This window comes from Hyperolius riggenbachi, chromosome 11 (assembly GCF_040937935.1).
Source record: "Hyperolius riggenbachi isolate aHypRig1 chromosome 11, aHypRig1.pri, whole genome shotgun sequence".
NCBI lineage: Eukaryota > Metazoa > Chordata > Amphibia > Anura > Hyperoliidae > Hyperolius > Hyperolius riggenbachi.
In genome coordinates this window covers 53,062,747-53,082,189 of record NC_090656.1, presented here as the reverse complement: position 1 = coordinate 53,082,189, position 19,443 = coordinate 53,062,747, and the positions used below count along the sequence as shown (strand labels likewise).

General features: G+C 43.9%; 1 protein-coding gene across 5 annotated transcripts in view; it reads left to right on the top strand.

Annotated features, from left to right (window-relative positions):
* Positions 1 to 18,868, top strand: part of RNF166 (ring finger protein 166) — a 43,153-nt gene extending 24,285 nt beyond the window's left edge. For 3 of the 5 annotated variants that reach the window (XM_068261565.1, XM_068261567.1, XM_068261568.1), the window contains exons 2-6: positions 1,985 to 2,141; positions 8,872 to 8,984; positions 11,710 to 11,824; positions 12,974 to 13,081; positions 18,479 to 18,868. In XM_068261565.1, coding sequence (XP_068117666.1) covers positions 1,985 to 2,141; positions 8,872 to 8,984; positions 11,710 to 11,824; positions 12,974 to 13,081; positions 18,479 to 18,544 — 559 coding nt within the window. In that variant the 3' untranslated portion in view covers positions 18,545 to 18,868. Of the gene's footprint in view, positions 1 to 1,984; positions 2,142 to 4,529; positions 4,631 to 8,871; positions 8,985 to 11,709; positions 11,825 to 12,973; positions 13,082 to 18,478 lie in introns of those variants that run through there. The other 2 variants (XM_068261566.1, XM_068261569.1) reach the window with 2 other exon arrangements.
* The last annotated feature ends 575 nt before the right edge of the window (positions 18,869 to 19,443 follow it).

The window sequence follows — 19,443 nt, the reverse complement described above, 5'->3', positions numbered from 1 at the left end:
GGGCCGCATTCAGCCCACGGGTCTTGTGTTTGACATCTGTGGTCTAAAAAACAGCCATGATGGTCAATATTTACGTTATTACAATTCTAACTATAAATTCATTTATTTTTAGATTTAATGTATTGATTGCATTGAACATATTGGCTAATCTGTAAAATGGTTTCTATACTTTAAAGGGAATCTGAAGTGAAAATTAACTTATGATATAATGAATTGTATGTGTAGTAGAGCTAAGAAGTAGAATATTAGTAGCACAGATATGAGTCTCCTATTGTTTCCAGTACAAGAAGGGTTAAGAAACTTCATTTGTTATATATGCAAAAGAGCTTCTCTGAGCTCTCCAACTGCTTTAGGCCTCCTTTCCACAGACTGTTGGTAGGCAAGCTCTCACAATGGCTCACTGCAGCCTAGCAACTGCTTGCTGAGCACACAGTTGAACAGTCCGTGGAAAGGCGGCCTTTAGTCAGAGAGCAATGCTATTTTCTAAAGCACTTAAAAGATCAAAGAAACAATGAAATACAATTTCAGATATGATTTTACTGCACAGAAGTTCAAAGGGTCATTAGCTTTGCTCTGTTTCATAGTTTAACCTCCCTGGCGTTCTGGACGAGAGACGCCGGAGGTCACCGCTCAGGCCCCGCTGGGACTATTTGCTTGCTGCGTGTCCTACCCGATCAGGCTCCAAACCCCCTCCCACCCCGAGACCCCGTGCGCTGCCTGGCCAATCCGTGCCAGGCAGCGCTGAGGGGTGGATCGGGACTCCCTGTGACGTCACAGCGTTTGTCACCATGGCGACGGGGGCAGCCCTGAAGGAAATCCTGTTCAGAACGGGATTTCCGGACGGGTCTTTGCGTCGGCGGTGATCGGAGGGGTGGGAGGGAGGAAGCAGGGAGGGCAGAATCATGTAGCTAGTGCTAGGCTAGCTACATGATTAAAAAAAGAATTGCAAAAAACGTTCCCGCGGCTGCAGGACCGCGGGAATCAGAACACCAGGCAGGTTAAAATAAAGAGTGTTGTTTGTAAACTACAAATGTTAGAGAATGATGCAGTTATTTAAAAAAAAAAGCTATATAACTAAAAATAAAAATGAGACTTTACTTTGCTACTAATGTTCTATTCATTATCCGTACTACACATACAGTTCATTATATCGTAAGTTTTGTTTCGCTTCAGTGTCTCTTTAAAGGGAACCTGAATTGAGAAGTATATGGAGGCTGTCATACTTATTTCATTTTAAACACTACTAGTTGCCTGGCAGCCCTGCTGGTGTCTTTGGCTTCAGAAATGTCTGAATCACACTACAACAACAACAACAAATAACATTTGTAAAGCGCTTTTCTCCCGTGGGACTCAAAGCGCATAAGCATGGCTCCGACCATCGTGGTACAGAGGAAGAATTTTATAAATCTGGAAATGCCAGGGTGGCTTTTCAGTCTGGATTTGAATAGCTCCAGGGATGGTGCTGTCTTTACTGGGTGTGGTAGGGAGTTCCAAAGAGTAGGGGCAGCATGACAGAAGGCTCTCCGCTGCAGCTCTCCGTACACTAGAAACAAGCATGCGGCTAATCTCGCCAGATCTGACAATAATGTCCGAAACACCTGATCTGCATGTGTGTTCACAGTCTATGGCTAAAAGTATGAAAGGCAGAGGATCAGCAGGACTGCCAGGCAACTGGTATTGCTTAAAGGGAAATTAATATGGCAGCCTCAATAGCCCTCTTGCTTCAGGTTCCTTTTTAAGAGTGATAGATTTTTTTCATGCTAATTGTAACAACCTCAGTTCATAATCCCGTTGCCACAGAGAAAGGACAGGCAGCTCCTCTGCTTTCTCCAAGCCTGTCAGAGCTGGTGCTGTGACAAATAGCACCTGATTGCTGTAGGAGATAGTGTATTTGGGATGAACTTTCTGTGCCAACTGTGTTTTAGTAAAGCGCTATATTAACATGATTGATAGCCTGGGTGTGTTCTGTTGATTTCTCCTGCAGGTTTTGTGGAGAGTGTTTGCAGCCATGTCTCCAGGTGCCGTCCCCTCTCTGTCCGCTTTGTCGTATGCCCTTTGACCCAAAGAAGGTGGAAAAAGCTTCCAATGTAGACAAACAGCTTTCTTCATATAAAGCTCCTTGCAGAGGCTGCAGTAAGAAGGTAAAGCACTTTGTAGAACTTTATACAAATAAAATGTCTTCTTTAGTGGTACTGTAACGGCAGTGTAAAGGTGCCCGTTAACGCTACAGTTTTTTCATCAGATGTCATCTTTTGACTCACTTTTTACGGTCGAAAGTAATCGGAAGGTAGTTATCGTTTGTTCCCATAAATAGGTCGATTAGGGCATCGTCTCTCTTCAGATATCATTGTAAAATCCAGCTTTCGCATAGACTGAACTCTACGTTCCAAACGACCAAAGAATCATTTCACATCAATTTTCACCAAACACTGCACTGTTTTCCATACAAATCGATTGTAAATATTGCATTGAAATATTGCATTTGATGAAAATATGCTATCCTTAATGGGTACCTCTCTGCGTTGAACAGTTTTCTTAAAGAGGAACTGTAACGGCAAAACGTCCCCTGGGGGGTACTCACCTCGGGTGGGGGAAGCCTTAGGATCCTATTGAGGCTTCCCACGCCGTCCTCTGTCCCACGGGGGTCTCGCTGCAGCTCTCCGTACAGCCGTGACGTAATATTTACCTTCCTGGCTCCTGCGCAGGCGCTCTGACGGCTGTCGGCTCCGAAGTAGGCGGAAATACCCGATCGGCGTTGGTCCGCTGTACTGCGCAGGCGCAAGTCTCCGGTGCCTGCGCAGTAGAGCGGACCCGACGGAGATCGGGTATTTCCGTCTATTTCCGAGCCGAAAGCAGCCACAGCGCCCCCGCTGGAGCCAGCAAAGGTAAATATTGAAATTACAGTCGGGCCTGTCGCCGGCTGTTCAGAGGGCTGCAGCGAGACCCCCGAGGGACGGAGGACGGCGTGGGAAGCCTCATCAGGATCCGGAGGCTTCCCCCACCCGAGGTGAGTACCCCCCAGGGGATCTTTTTGAAGTTACAGAGTCTCTTAACCACCCTGGCGTTCTGATTAAATCGCCAGGGTGGCTGCGGGAGGGTTTTTTTTAAATAAAAAAAAAACTATTTCATGCAGCCAACTGAAACTGTTGAGTGGCGGGGACCCGGCGGAACGACACGGAGGGCGCGGATGGCGTCCTCCGTGTCTTTTAAAGAGACGCAGGTACTTAACGTAGACTTTTTTTTTATATATATATATATATATATATATATATATATATATATATATATATATATATATATATATATATATATATATATATATATATATATATATATATATATATATATATATATATATATATATATATATATATATATATATATATATATATATATATATATATATATATGTTGGCCTCGTAAGTCCTTTAAGCGCTTTTCTAAGCGCTTTTGCAGAGCGATTGTTTTTTCACTTCCTGACGTCAGTCATGAAGTGAACTTTATGATCCGGAAAATAATAAATACAATGGCCTCAATTCACTAAGATCATGCTAAGGCAAGAGTAAACTTGCTATGACACAGTGAGAGAGTTCTCTTATCTCTTCATTCCTTAAAGAGGAACTCCAGTGAAAATAATGTAATAAAAAAGTGCTTAATTTTTACAGTAATTATGTATAAATGATTTAGTCAGTGTTTGCCCATTGTAAAATATTTTAAATCCCTGATTTATATTCTGACATTTATTACATGGTGACATTTTTACTGCTGGATGCTGATGTATGTGCAGCGTGCTGTTATGGCAGTTGGAAACAGCTGTAAACAGCTATTTCCCACAATGCAACAGGGTTCACAGACAGGAAACTGCCAGAAGTACCTCGGTACTCAGAGCTTCTTGTGGGAGGGGTTTCACCACAATACCAGTCATACAGAGCCACCTGATGGTCTGTTTGTGAAAAGAAATAGATTTCTCAAGTAAAAGGGGGTATCAGCTACTCATTGGGATAAAGTTCAATTCTTGGTCGGAGTTTCTCTTTAACAGAGAGAGCGGGGAACATGCAAGCAGCGTTGTTCGGCTGGACACGTGCAGACCCAACACACGCATGCCTGGTCTGGATGCAACCGCCAGAAGCAGCTTACTTGTTGGGCTCCAGTTTAATAAGTTTAGAAGAAGGAAGGGGGTCAATGATATGCAAATAATTTCAAGTTGATGCAACAGTATGCAAATTTATGCAGCTTGAAAACAAACCAATTAAATGCTGCTGAGGTAAATTGGATTTTCAAGCTGTATGAATTTGCATACAAAGTTTGCATAATCCTGCATCAACTCAAAATCTCATTGACCATTCCTATTTAGATAGACCTTTCGCTGGATCGGTGGCGTAAAACAAATATGGGAATCATCTGAACTATTCAGAAGCTTCCCATTACCGGGGTAAGTATCATTTTAAATCCACTACAGAATTTCTGCTGTGTTGCTTTGTAGCAGTGAAATAGCAAAAGAGTAAGATTAGTTTAAAATTTCTATCCAGGGACAGTTGCCTCTTGAGGTGAAAACAAATTCTACACAAACTGAAAGTGACAGCTCAAAACAGAAGCCGCTGAACAGAAGTTCATTAAAGATTCCTCTGAGGTAAATGGGAAAGATTTGACTACAGAGCTGCCAGTCTTTCCTTTTCTGTCTGAAGGAAATTCGGAACTGGGTTTTCACAAAACCAAACCAGAAAATAAGACAGATTCTAGCCTTGCTATCAAAAATTAATCCTGCACAGAAATCTGTACGGCACCGGCATATCCTGGGATTGAACCAATACATTACTACGACTTCAAGGGAATTGTCTATTTAGTGTGTAATATCAAATTCTGTTTCCCGCTCAGGTAAAAGAACTGCTGTGGCCTGAACTGGATTTCCCAATATTGACTGAATGCTATAAAGCTTACTTAGGGCTGGTGCACACCAAGAGCGCTCCTGAGCAGGTTTCAGATCGCCAGCACTTTGAAAAGCGCTTGGCTAATGAAACTATGGGGGTGTTCCCACAGCAGTGTTGTGATTTTTCTAAAATCGCAAACGCTCAGCATGTAGCATTTTTTGGGGAGCAATTCAGCTTGAATGAATGAGCAAAAGAGCGCATTCATTCAAAAACCGCTCTGAAAATCGCTTCACAAAATCGCTAAACACTAGTGATTGCAATAGAAATTTTGGTGTGCACTAGCCCTTAGATAATACTAGAACAGAAGACAAAACAGCGGAGCCTGTTACTACTTTCCCTGTCACATACAGTAGGTCACAGAGTGAACGGGCTCCCAATCAAATTGAAGATGTTGCTTTCAGAGCACTTCTCTAAATATCTGTAAGGCTAGGTTTCCATTTGTGCGGCGGCATGCGTCTTGCGAGACGCGATGCCGGCACAGCTGCTGCCTCTCACAGCCGAATCCCTCTAGCCGCGCTATGCGCGGCTATGGGATTCGGACAGCTACGCACGAAATTATGCTGCAGGGCCTAAGATTTTTCCTCGGCCACAAATTCGGATGGCTCTCATAGACTTCTATAGGCTGCTGATATTCATCCGAATTCGTGGGCGGAGAATCGGCCCGGATTCTCAGCAGTGGAAACCCGGCCTTAGCGATGTCTAAAGACTCCCTGGGAAAGGGTAAGCTGTCAAAAACCCTGTGAGAAGCTCTTCTACTACTTCCCAAGAAGAAAAAGCATCCAGGAAAGATAGATTCCTACAGGTTCATAAAGAAGGTCTAAATCCAAGCATAGTCTTTTCAACCCAGATCAGTGGGGCTTTGTGCCTGATAAATTGCATTTATAAACAAGTCTGAAAATAGCACAGCTCAGCAAAATAAAGTACCATATTTTTCGGACTATACGGCGCATGCTACTTTAGTCCAAATACAGGGAGTCCCCAATGTACGATCACCCGTTGAATATGAACCGCCGACCAGCCACGATGTTGGGGGGCTCCCTGTATTGTCCCCAGTGTTCTGCTCCGCTCCCCTGTTAAAAGTAATTAGTGGTGGTAGCCGAGGATATCACTCACCTGACCTGATGCCCGTGGTGATGAGCTGCTGTCCCCCTCCGTGTGCCTGATGTCCTCCTGCACTCTTCTGCTCCTTCAATGTAATTAAGCAGTGCCAGCCGCTGCGGGCATCACTCACCTGATCCTTGGAACCTGTGCAATCAGCTGCTTGTCTCTCTCTCCTTTCCTCTACTTGTCTCTCTCTCTTCTTTCCTCTACTTGTCTCTCTCGCTCTCATTTCCTCTACTTGTCTCTCTCTCTCTCTCCTTTCCTCTAGTGCTGGTTGCATCTGTAATGACGCGACCAGGAAGTACTGGCTTCCCTCTAGTGCCAGTACTTCCTCCTCGTGTCATTACAGAGGCGACCAGCACTAGAGGGAAGGAGAGAAAGACAAGTGGCTGATCATTGCGGGCTCCAAGGATGAGTTGACTGAAGCTAATTGATAGCATTGCTGGTTGCTGGGCTCATTATCAGATTGTTTTGTAGTTAAGTCATTTCTGAGCAAATAAAGCAGGGAAAGTTCTCTGCTCCCCCTCCCCTTGATACAGCACAAGCTTTACTGCTTTATTTACTCAGCTCAACAATCTGATAGTTGACAACTGCAATCTTATCACTTAGCTCCTGAGTGAAGTAAGCATTGAAACTATTCTAGTAACTTGGGAACCAGTCATATCATTTTTTATTTATTTTTTTCCCCCTATTAGTTTTATTCTGCTTTACACCACAGATGAAATATGAGTTTCATACCACTTAGCTTATAACATACATTTAGTTTTTTCTTCAGATAACCACACTGTCCAAAGTCTGGAGTATACTCCCTATTTCAATTGTGGGCTATTTGTCCCTTTAAAGCTCCATCTACACCATACGATTCTTTGTGTGATTCGATTACGATTCTATTTACGATCCGATTTAAATCCGACATATCCGATAAGGATTCGATTAAATTCGATTTGCCATTGCAAAACAATGGCAAATTGAATCTAATCCCGATTGGACATGTCGGATTTAATTGGATCGTAAATAGAATCGTAATCGCACAAAGAATCGTAAGGTGTAGATGGGGCTTAAAGAGACACTGAAGCGAAAAAAAAATTATGATATTATGATTTGTATGTGTAGTACAGCTAAGAAATAAAACATTGAGATCAGATACATCAGTGTAATTGTTTCCAGTACAGGAAGATTTAAGAAACTCCAGTTGTTATCTCTATGCAAAAAAGCCATTAAGCTCTACGACTTTCAAAGTCGTGGAGAGGGCTGTTATCTGACTTTTATTATCTCAACTGTTAGTTAATTTTTTACTTTTTCTCTGCCAGAGGAGAGGTCATTAGTTCAGACTGCTCTGAAAGAATCATTTTGAATGCTGAGTGTTGTGTAATGTGCACATATTATAGAATGATGCAATGTTAGAAAAAACACTATATACCTGAAAATAAAAATATGAGAATATTTTCTTTGCTGCTAATCTTCTAGTAATTATTCATAGTACACAACCAATTCATTATATCATATATTTTTTTTCGCTTCAGTGTCTCTTTAAAGGATGCTTTAGCCTCAGAACATGGAGTGAGATCTAAATTAGTGATTTCAGATGTAAATCAATGATTTAATAACCTAGTTAATTTTTGGTTAATTATTACCAATCAAGATATGTACTGCCTTTTATGTAAGTCACTGCAACACCACATATAATAGCCTTGAAGGTGTGTATGAAAGGATGTAGCAGATGATCCTTCCCTCTTTGGTTGGTACCTGTATATAATAGTCTTCAAAGTGTGTATGAAAGGATGTGGCAGGTTGGGCTCCTCTGCTGGGTTGGTGGCTGGATATGATTGTCTTGAGAGTGTATATGAAAGGATGTGGCAGGTTGGGCTCCTCTGCTGGGTTGGTGGCTGGATATGATTGTCTTGAGGGTGTATAGTTTCGGCGCTCAGCGTTGAGCACTGAAAGTAGACGCTCCATAGCAGTAATACTGTTGCGGGGCAGGTAAGGGTAGTGCGGAGCTCCGGCGGTTGCACAACTCAGAGGAGGATTAGTATTTAATGGGGCCGGGTAGTTTTGAGTAGCAGGGAGAGCCGTCATTTGGCCCACCCAACTCCCCAGCAACGTGTACATACGTATGCATATGTAAGGATTTAGCAAGTGATCCTCCTCTCTTAGGTTGGTGACTGGATATAACAGTATTGAGGAGGTATTTGAAAGGATGTGGCAGGTAGTACTACTCTGTTGGGTTGGTGGCTGGATATGATGGTCCTGAGGGTGTATATAAAAAGATGTGGCAGATGGCGATCCTCTCTTGGGTTGTCGGCTGTATATAATAGTCTTGAGGGTGTATAATGAAAGGATGTGGCAGGTGATGCTCCTCTGTTGAGTTGGCGGCTGGATATGATAGTCTTGAGGGTGTATTTGAGAGGGTGTGGCAGGTGGCACTCCTCTGTTGGGTTAGTGGCTGGATATGATGGTATTGAAGGTGTATATGAAAGGATGTGGCGGGTTGCACTCCTCTGTTGGGTTGGTGGCTGGATATGATATTGAGGGTGTATATGAAAAGATGTGGCAATTGGCATTCCTCTGCTGGGTTGGTTGCTGGAAATGATGGTCTTTGAGGGTGTATAGGAAAGGATGTGGTTGGTGGCACTCCTCTATTGGGTTGGTGGCTGGATATAATAACCTTTAGGGTGTGTATGAAAGGTTGTGACAGATGCCACTTCTCTGTCGGGTTGGTGGCCAGATATAATACCGTAGTTTTGAAGGTGTATATGAAAAGATTTGCCAGGTGGCGCTCTACCATCGGGTTTGTGGCTGGATTGCAATGGACATATCAGTTAGTGCTGTGTTTCCCACACAGGTCACACTCGCAAAGATGAGATCCCACATTTCTTCATGTGCCAAGGTGCAAGAACAGATGGCCAACTGTCCAAAGTTTGTTCCAGTTGTTCCAACCTCTCAACCTATTCCCAGGTACTAATTCACAGCTGATTGCATGAAGCACAAAATGTGCTATGTACAAACTGTAACATAATCATGATTGTAGGTAAGACCTTATGCAAGTATGTTATTAGCAGTAGGGCCTCTTGGTTGTATTGCGTGTTTTGACATAACCTTTTTTTTATACTTGCCCAAATCAAAGCCGATCTCTCTAGTGGCAAGGAAAAGGTGGTGTGCCTGGACACCCTGTAGAGATAAATACACAACGGGAGCCCTGATAGTGCAGTATGTATAGGTAGAATTGATATTATTTGGTGTGATGAAATGGCTACTCACAAACGTGGGTTGCACAGGTGCAACCAACCTCTGGAAGCAGTGGGGACAATGAACCCAACTCCACTCGGGGTATCCAGGCAATCTGGATGTGGTCTCTCTCTTAGGTTAAAAAGATAGGCTCTCACATTGGTGTCACATAAGTGGGGCTAGGAGAATCCTCTCCAACCTGTGACTCGCGAAATGTGTTGTCTGTGCTCAATCAATCTTTTTGTCTTTTGAGGTAAGCCACCTCATCTTTTTTAAGTTTTTTTTTTGTGATTTTAATTCAAATTTAAAGTTTGGTTTTTTTTTTAATCAAATTTTATCTACACCTCTTGTAGATGTTACCCTCTTTACCCTTTGTGCTCTCAAGTGGCAAGCTGTTTTGGCTTTAGATCAGCTGCTTTCTCTGGATGTAGCATCCAGTAAATAAAGGAGGGGGTAAGAAAGAGACTTCTAGAATGGGAGGATTCATTTTACATTAGTAGAAGTTTTTTTGAAGGATTATTACAGAGGAAGTGGCAATTAGGTGATCGAGTAGTTTTCTATGTGGTTATTTTTTGCTACAGTGGGAACGTTTTTTTCTTTTCAGGGTGGGAGGGTACATAGGGTTTTTTTCCTAAACATTTAGTCAGGGGTTACTTTGGAGGCGGGGTTCATGTGGGAGTCGATTACTAGGACATAGAAGGGTAATAGCTTTTACATTTGAAGTGTGCTATGTTATTGGAGGGAGAGTACAGCTAGGCAGTTGAGGGTGAGTAGATTTTTATGTTAGGAGTTATTGTGGAAGGGGTAATTTAGAGGGTAGAATGGCAGATTTTGTAGATTTTTATGTTTAGACTTATTTGGCTTAGTTTGGGGGTTCCTTATAGTGCGAATGCTAGAAAAAGAGAGGGAAGTGGTTTCATAGTTTTTTATGTATTACCTTAGGGAGAACATTTAAGCATAAAGTGGGACTGGTGGTGGTGTCATCTGGTGTGGATTTCTGGAAGTTGGGGGGGGGGGGGGGGTTAGGCGGCTGTAATGCTGGCAACACACAGCACAGCAGTGCACTGGAAGCTCCAGCACTTAAAGGGGAACTGAAGAGAGAGGTATATGGAGGCTGTCATGTTTATTTCTTTTTCATCAATACCAGTTGCCTGGCAGCCCTGCTGGTCTATTTCTCTGCAGTAGTATCTGATTAAAACCAGAAACAAGCATGCAGCTAGTCTTGTCAGATCAGACTTATAAGTCTGAACCACTGAAACACCTGATCTGCTGCATGCTTGTTCAGGGGCTATGGCTAATAGTATTAGAGGCAGAGGATCAGCAGGGCTGCCAGGCAACTGGTATTGTCTAAAAGGAAATAAACATGACAGCCTCCATATACCTCTCTCTTCAGTTCCCCTTTAAGATACTTTTACACTAAGCTTGCTGTTTAGGCAGGGTTTAGGCGGCTGTAATGCTGACAACACACAGCACAGCAGTGCACTGGAAGCTCCAGCACTTAAGATACTTTTACACTAAGCTTGCTGCGTTGCACGTCCTGAAAAATGGGATTGCAATGGTTTGATTGTAATTGGGAACGAACGTGTTGTGTGGAGAATAGCAGAAAGCTGTCAACTTTTGAAATGCAGAAAACAAATGTGCAAATGAACACAAAAAAAATCAGATTCTGAGAGGATCCGTTGACTTCAATGGCGAACATGATGGTGCGTGTTTTTCACATGCAGCAAAACGTTATTTCAGCAAGTGTGACCCCCTACCTTAAAAGTGTGTGTGTGCCTAAACTAGGGGCCTTCAGAGTGCTAATCTGTTATTGCACCATGATGCCACACAGTGAAGAAAAATCTGTGTGGTTTGTACAGCTTGTATTTTTTTTTTCTTGCACTTATTAGACTTAGGCTAATTTCACACCAGGACGTTGCGTTAGAGGGGGCGTTAAGGTCGCATAACGTCCCCCTAACTCAACGCCTGGTGGTGCTGGATCTGGACGTCAGAGTGAGCCGCGTTGTGCAGCTCACTCTGGCGTCAGTGATGCCGTGATGCGCACTCTTGTGCGCATGCGGCATCACGTGGTCCCGCCGGCCAATCGCCGCACAGAGCGGCTGCTCCAGGATGTAAACACTGCACGTCACAACGTGCAGTGCATAATAATTAGCCATGTGCCTGGCCGCTCTCCGCTCCTCCCCAACATTACTAAGCATGTGCAAGCAGTCTAACGCGGCTCAACCGCGTCCAAAGTACTGCATGCAGTACGTTGTCTTGTGACGCAGCGTTACAATGTAACGCAACGTCCGCACTGTGAACAGCCTCATTGATTTTTCATTGCTGTGCAGTGGGCTGCGTTACAGGCTGCTCTAACGTGCACCTGTAACGTCCCACTGTGAAACCAGCCTTAATGTTAGCATATTTTTTTCCTGCACTTATTAATGATATTACATTTTATTATTTTCTGTTCCAGTAATATTCCCAACCGGTCCACATTTGTGTGTCCATACTGCGGGGCCCGGAACCTGGACCAACAGGAGCTTGTAAAACACTGCATGGAAAACCACCGGAGTGACCCCAATAAAGTGGTATGTGTGCTTGATGGCTGTAGGGAAGAGTGGGGGGGGGGCTGAGACCAACAGGAGGCTCTGTATCTGCTACACCGCTGCCACTGATTCCTATCACAGCTTTTAGTAACCCTAGCAGAAGCTAGAGCATAATATTGTGAGGGCAAAGATCAGTGACCCACCAGGCCAGGGAGAGGTAAGCAGTAGTGACCTGTTACAAAAGCCAAGAGCACTGAAGAGCTTGCTTTAAAGTGTTCCATCTGAGCAGCCTTGTAAATGACTGCCCCCTCCACTCAGCAACCCTTAATTTCCCTGTTCTGTGTACATGGTGATGTCATTGCTGACATCATGCTAGGAAACATCTAATATTTCTGCCCACAATGCACAGGTACAGTTGTGTTGGGCGCAGGTGAGGTGCCTGTCATTTTACAGGACTGAGTTATGGCGATGGACAAGTTCTTCCATCAGTTAGAAAGATCGAGTAGGGCCTAGAGCAGGCTTGGACAAACTGCGACCCACAAGCTATATCCGGCCCATTTAGATTTTTAATCCCACCCACAGATGTCATTCATTTCAGTAGCTTGCTTGCTTTTGTGTCTTGCCTCCCGAGATCCTCCCTCTCCCCTCTGTGGCTCCAGTATTTGCAGGACTCAGCTGAATCACTATCGTCCTTTCGGCAGAAGATGCCCGGTGCATGCTGCCTCTTCAGTCTGGCTGCGCTCCTGATCCTTCATAGGATCTTGCCGAGCATGTTCATTACCACAACCACTGACCTGTGCATACACCGGATGTCTTCTTACGGAAGGATGCTAGAGGCTAAGCTTAGTGGTTGCAAACACTGGAACCTGCAGCGTGAAGATGAAAGATCTCAGGAGGCAAACGACACAAATGTGTGCAATGTTGATACTGAAATGATTTAAGCATTCACATTTGAGTCCACATGGTCGCCTCTTGTTTATTTTAGATGTCATTCGTTTTGCATTGCACTCTTGGTCTGGCTACTCTGTCAAATTTGAGAACCCATTGTGGCCTGCGAGAGTTTGACCACCGTTGACCTAAACAAAAATATGACAATAGCATCTATCTAGAATTGGAATATGCTGTGCTTTTTGTCAGTTCCTGTAGTTGTGAGATGACCATATCCCTTATTTTCTGTGTTGTGGCTCTTAGGTTTGCCCCATCTGTTCAGCAATGCCATGGGGAGACCCCAGCTATAAGAGTGCCAATTTTCTTCAGCATCTTCTCCATCGGCATAAATTCTCTTATGACACATTTGTGGTATGTATCATTTGTGTGTGAACCTTTAACAACTAACAGAAATACAAAGGTGAAAATAAACTGATAAACAATTGTATCTATCCTCCTTCGCCCAAAATGTCTTTTTTTACATATCTCATAGTTTTATTTTATATTTAAGTCTACTTTTTACGTTTTTACCGGTTTTCATTGTCGCTACTAAATGACATTCATTGAGCTAAAATCGGAACTATTGACCCTTTTTATCTCTTTCCTGAAGCCATTTTCTGCCAGGAAAGTGTTTTATGGCTGTAATTCTTATCCATGAGGGTTACGCTAAAGTCTGATGAGGTCCCAACTGGACAGAAACTGTCACGTACATGCCTTATGTTTAACTCCTTCAGGCAGAGAAAGAAAAAAAGGAACACAGCATAGTTATTTGTGTGCTTGGCACTGTACATACATGTCTCTCATTATGTCACCTTGGTATTTCTTTAAGCAGTTTTTACAAGTGCACATTATCCCCTTCCTGGGATAACACAGATCATTGTCAGTGTAATGTATAATCATCATGTGTAATAAGTTAATCAGTCCACACACAATACAATTTGATTTGTATGTACAATTGATATGATCTTCAATTTCGTATAGAGATCATGTAAGTTGCCACCAATCCGCATTAGTGTGCAAATACATAATTCTATCTCTAGCTAGTCCTGTAGGAAAAAGGGTTATTTCAACAACCTCTCTAAATAGTAAAATTCTGAAAGGCAGGATTCTTTGCAGAGGATATTCAGAACAAGCACAAATGATTTTTATTTATTTTATAATAAAATGCATAAAAATGAATACAGAAAAATGTCAAATTATCTAACAATTAAAAGATTGATATAGTAAAATCAATGGAAATAATATGTGAAAATAACTGGATGCAGTCTGAGCAGTCTATGAATTTGCCATGTCCTTGGGGATTGTAAGTCCAACAAGAAAATAGAAAGTTCTGTGGGTAATAGTCAAAATATAAAAGCCCAGGTCCAACTGGACTAGCAAATCATTGATGGTATGGATTGGCATAGAAGGACCCTGACAGTCTGTGTGTCCAGAAATTTAACCATCTCTCTGCTGGGGAGTGGAGATTGTAATGAGAGATGTGCAGACTCTGTCACAGGACTCTGAGGGAGAAAGAGATATTAAATGTACTCTGACCTCTAAAAAATAAATGAAAATGGTACTCACCTGGGGCTTTCTGCAGCCCACCGTAGGTCGGGAGGTTCCCCGGCGTGGTCCAGGCTTTTCTCCCGGTCCATCCGCGGCATACTGCACTGGAGACACCCACGCCCATGTCAGGCTCCCACTTCCTGAACGGGGACGCTCTTCGCCATTACGCCGGCCGCTGCGCGTCATCACGGCGGCCGGTGTGACAGTACTGCGCATGCGCAATTTGACCACGCATGCGCAGAACTGTCACGCCGGCCGCCGTGATGACGGGCACCAGCTGGCGTAATGACGAAGTGGGAGCCCGACACACGGGCCGGGTGTCAGCAGTGAGGTATGCGGCGGAAGGACCAGAAGAGGAGCCAGGACCACGCCTGGAGGATCTCCCGACCTATGGTGGGCTGCAGAAAGCCCCAGGTGAGTACCATTTTCGTTTATTTTTAGAGCTTGGAGTCCCTTTAAGCATCTGGAATTGTCATATATCTGCAGCAGTTCATCAGATCATGCAGAGGATGATAAATGTGTATTCCTACTGTTCTCTGCTGTTCATAGATATCAACCATGGCTTTATTATGTTGTATTTTAGATAAATCCATATATTTGTGAGAGAAGGTGGTAGACAAACGTGTCTTGACACGTCAAGGTTGTGACTAGTGACCATCTAGCTAATTTTAATATGACTGGCATTTTTAGAAAGGATGGAAATATAGTAGAAAGGAATATTATTTATTTCTAGGTTAATTAAAGGACATTTGACTCCCATCTCCCCCTAACAGGACATGGGGGAATGTTCCTTTGACAGTTAGTGGTTGTGACAGGAATCTGGTTTCTAGTTCCCTGACTTCCTGATCAGTTTCTTGTGATCTCTGTATCAGAGAATGCACTAGGTCTGCTGCAGAGGACTTATTGCTCTATAGCACTACTTTACAGCAGGAGAGTAAACATATCTTTGTTGATCAGAACTGCCCCTAGTAAACAGCCACTGCTTATTGAAAGGGCCTAGACTCTGATAGAAAAACTTCTTTTTAAAGAAAACATGTAACTAAAAAAAGTTCCCCTGGGGAGTACTGACTTCAGGTGGGGGAAGTCTCCAGCTCCTATTGAGGCTTCCCCCGTCGTTCTGTGTCCCACGGTGGTCTCGCTGTGCCCCTCCGAACAGCGGGGATGTAAATATTTTCCTTCCCGGCTCCAGCACAGGCACAGTATCGGCTCTCCGCTCAGAAATAGGCGGAAATAGCCGATCGCTGTCGGTCTGCTCTACTGCGCAGGCGCAAGTCTCCTACGCCTGCGTAGTAGAGCGGACCCGACAGAGATCTCTTTGCTGAGAGCCGCATCAGTGCCCCCGCTGGAGCCAGGGAAGGTGAATATATCAAGTCTTGTCAGGCTTGTCGAGCCAGGATTGCAGGACGCACCGGGGGAGCCAGCACTGAATTGCCTGCAGCTACAGAGATGGGGAAGCCTCATTGTGACCCTGAGACTTTCCCCCTCCAGAGGTGAGTACCCCCCAGGGGAACTTTTTTTTTGTTACAGAGTCTCTTTAAAGTGAATGTTTACCAATGAAAAAAATAAAGTCAGATACTCACCTAAGGAGAGGGAAGGCTCGGTCCTAATGAGTCTTCCCTCTCATCTCCCGGTGCCCGGTCCCGCGCAGGATCCCCCGTAGCAGTATTCGACCAGTTCGGTCAAATACTGCCACTTCCGCAGCCGAAGGGAGTTTTCAGGAAGCCTTCGGGAGCACTCGGGCTCCCGAAGACGAGCCGCTCCTTACTACGCATGCGCGAGCGCCCTCTATGACGCACTCGCGCGTACGTAGTATGGAGCGGCCCGTCTTCGGAAGCCCGAGTGCTCCCGAAGACCTCCGAAGTCCCTGCGGCGGCGGACGCGAACGGGGGAGCCAGCGCAGCACCGAGAGAGGAGAGGGAAGGCTCATTAGGACCGAGCCTTCCCTCTCAGGTGAGTATCTGACTTTTTTATTTTTTAATTGGTAACCACTGGCTTTAAGCAAAACTAAAATGTAAAAGGGTAATTCCGCAGCATGCCTTTGTGCCTGTACTTTCATGTGAGGTGCGCATCTGGTGCAGGCAAATCCATCACAATGTCTACTCCTGCCTCCATCAAGAGAATTATATGGCTGTTCTGGGATACAAACAGGAGGGTGTACGGGATATCTACCTCAAAGACAACCTGTCTCGCCCATAAAAAAGCACTTGCACAAAAAGGAAGTATAGGGAGCACAGGGCTAGTTGCAAAATATCGTACAAACTTTAATATATCAAAAAGCAGCAATGACAAATCACACATTCCTAACTCCACCTAAAAACAACATAGCTACCGGTATAAAAGAGGTACCCTACAGTCCTGATCAGAATGCACGCCTTTTAGATCAGTGAACTGGACAATGTAGCAAATGTTCGGGCCCAACAATTATATAGCTGGCAAGTGCAGAAGCCTTCACAGAAGTAATGACTGAAGTCAGATAAAGGAGAAGTCAACCCCGTGTGCTATGATAGAAGCACACCTCTGTATAGATATACATACCCCCTCATTACTGACAGATATACGGTGTCAGACCTCAAACCTTTGTACAGCAAAGCCCCTTATATGGGGTACCCCACTCTCGTGCACCAGTCTGGCAGCATGCCCATCGCATTCAAGAGGAAGCGGGACCTCTTTATCCCATAGGCATATCCACTCTGCAGGGACTTGCCAGTTGTTGCGTATAATTGGCCACAATGTTCGTGTGATATGTGGCAAAGGGAGGAAGAGAGGCGAAGGCGCAGGGGACGCTGCTACAGCCGAACTGAGGTCTGACACTGTTATATGTGTCAGTAATGAGGCCGTATGTATATCAATACAGAGGTGTGCTTCTATCATAGCACACGAGGTTAACTTCTCCTTCATCTGACTTCAATCATTACTTCTGTGAAGGCTTCTGCACTTGCCAGCTATATAATTGTCGGGCCCGAAGATTTGCTACGTTGTACTTTGTTCAGGAAAAACGCAGAAACATTCAATTTGTGTGAAGGCTCTGCACCTGGCAATGGCCTAATGTTCTATTCAAGTGAGGGCTCGTTCCCACTATCGCGAATCCGCATGCGTCCAATGCATGCGGATTCGCACATGTAATGCAAGTGGATGGGCCTGTTTCCACTGTAGCGTTGTTGAGGTGCGTTTTTTTCAGCGGTAAAAAAACGCACAAAAGAGCCAACGAATTCGCCTGCGAGTGGAATGCATGCGAATCGCCGCTAATGTATTTAATAGTAAAAACGCATGCGTTTGTTACATGCGTTTTTACCCGCGATTTCGCGTGCGATTTCGCACCTTTTTCTATTTTATTTTGCCCTGGCAGTGTCATGGTTAATTTCGCATGGCACCCTGCCATGCGAAATCGCGGGTAAAAACACATGTGGAAACGCATCCGCATGCGTTTTTACAAGCGTCGGAATGCCGGCGAAATCGCGTCGCAACAGTGGAAACAAGCCCTGATCCATTGCAATTACATTTCACTTGCCTATAGTAAACTCAGTGCTGATTGGCTGCCATGAGTTAGTGCTCTGTGTATCCCAGAACAGTCCAAGAAGGAAGTATAGGGAGCACAGGGCTAGTTGCAAAAAAAATTGTACAAACTTTAATATATCAAAAAGCAGCAATGACAAATCGCACATTCCTAACTCCACCTAAAAACAACATAGCTACCGGTATAAAAGAGGTACTGAGAGGCGCTGATTGTGTAGTACCATTAGTGGTAAACTCAAAGCTGTGGAAGATGCGATATACTCAAAAATGAAGGCTGTCTGAGAGACAACCAATCATAGAGCTTTAGTGGAACTTTAACCCGTCCACCTTTTGGTATTTTTGGTTGTCCCACTCCAAAGAAAGGTAGAGGAAAAGGGTAAAAATACCCAACCTATCACCAAGCTGGGGTACCCTGATGCAAAGAGGTAGAAGGCTCCAGATTATAAAAGTGTTGAAAACCGGAGGGGGTTGCCTTGCCTCCTTGAAGAAAACACACCACAATACAGCTTTAAAATGTTATAAGACACAAGCAGACAACACATTTCGGGGGGTTTACTGCTTCCTCGTGTCAAAGAATGTGTCGGTGTAGCATGTATTAGCCCCTCTTTAGACTCGATTAGGTGAACTGTGGAACGAGGAAAGAGAGCGTACAGTATGATCTATGTTTACATTTCATTCAAACTGACATGCTTTAACTCTCACTTTCAGGATTACAGCATCGATGAAGAAGCAGCGTTACAAGCGGCGCTAGCCTTGTCACTGTCTGAGAACTGAAGATCCCCTTTAGGCGCAAGTTACCCCTTCTCGGTCTTGTCACCCACAACCGAGGCTTGTACATTCCTTCCAAAACTAGCTAATCACATTCCCCTCCCCTTCCCCCATGCCTTTTAATTTACTAGTGTTCTTACTATTAGTAAGGAGGAATCTTACGAATGAAAAAAGGAAGCGTTAGGCCGGAGTTGTCGATCAGTGCAATTGAATGAGGGATTGGGGAGTGGGTTCATCCAATCTTTACTGTTGTGTGGTATAAGTTTATTTTTTACGTGTTTTTGTTTACTTTTTAATAATTAAGGGGGCAAATAAATAAATCTTAATAACAGGTACGATAGGGCCAGGAGAAGTGGGCTTTGACCAATTCTAGTATTTAGACCACAGATTTTTTTGGGGGGTGGGGGGGAGGGGAGGGAATCAATAAGCACACCAGATGGGTGATTGGTTTCCAGCTGAATGTGGGGAATTGTAACAATCACGTGCTGCCTAGTGTTCATTACTCACTGCTTTTGTTCTTTAGGCCAGTTCATATGCAGTCCTCAGATACCCTAAACCAGTCATGTTCGCTGATTATCTTGATATCCTAGATCAGGTTCATTTTGATGCATGATAAATGCATTTAAAGGGGGTTGTAAAATCCAAAAATAAAAAAAATAGTGCCCCAAAAATATATGCAAACTTTTTTTTTTCTAAAACGGGTCCTTATGTATCTTTTTTTTTTTTTCTCCTTTTTACCTGATGCCTTTTCCTGCTGGAACTGTGCCGGCAAGATTGTGGGAAGTTTTTTTTTTTTTTTCTTTTAGCTACCCTAACAACAACAAATAACATTTGTAGAGCACTTTTCTCCCATAGGACTCAAAGCGCACCCTAACAAGCTTATCCCAGCATTCAAATAACATAAA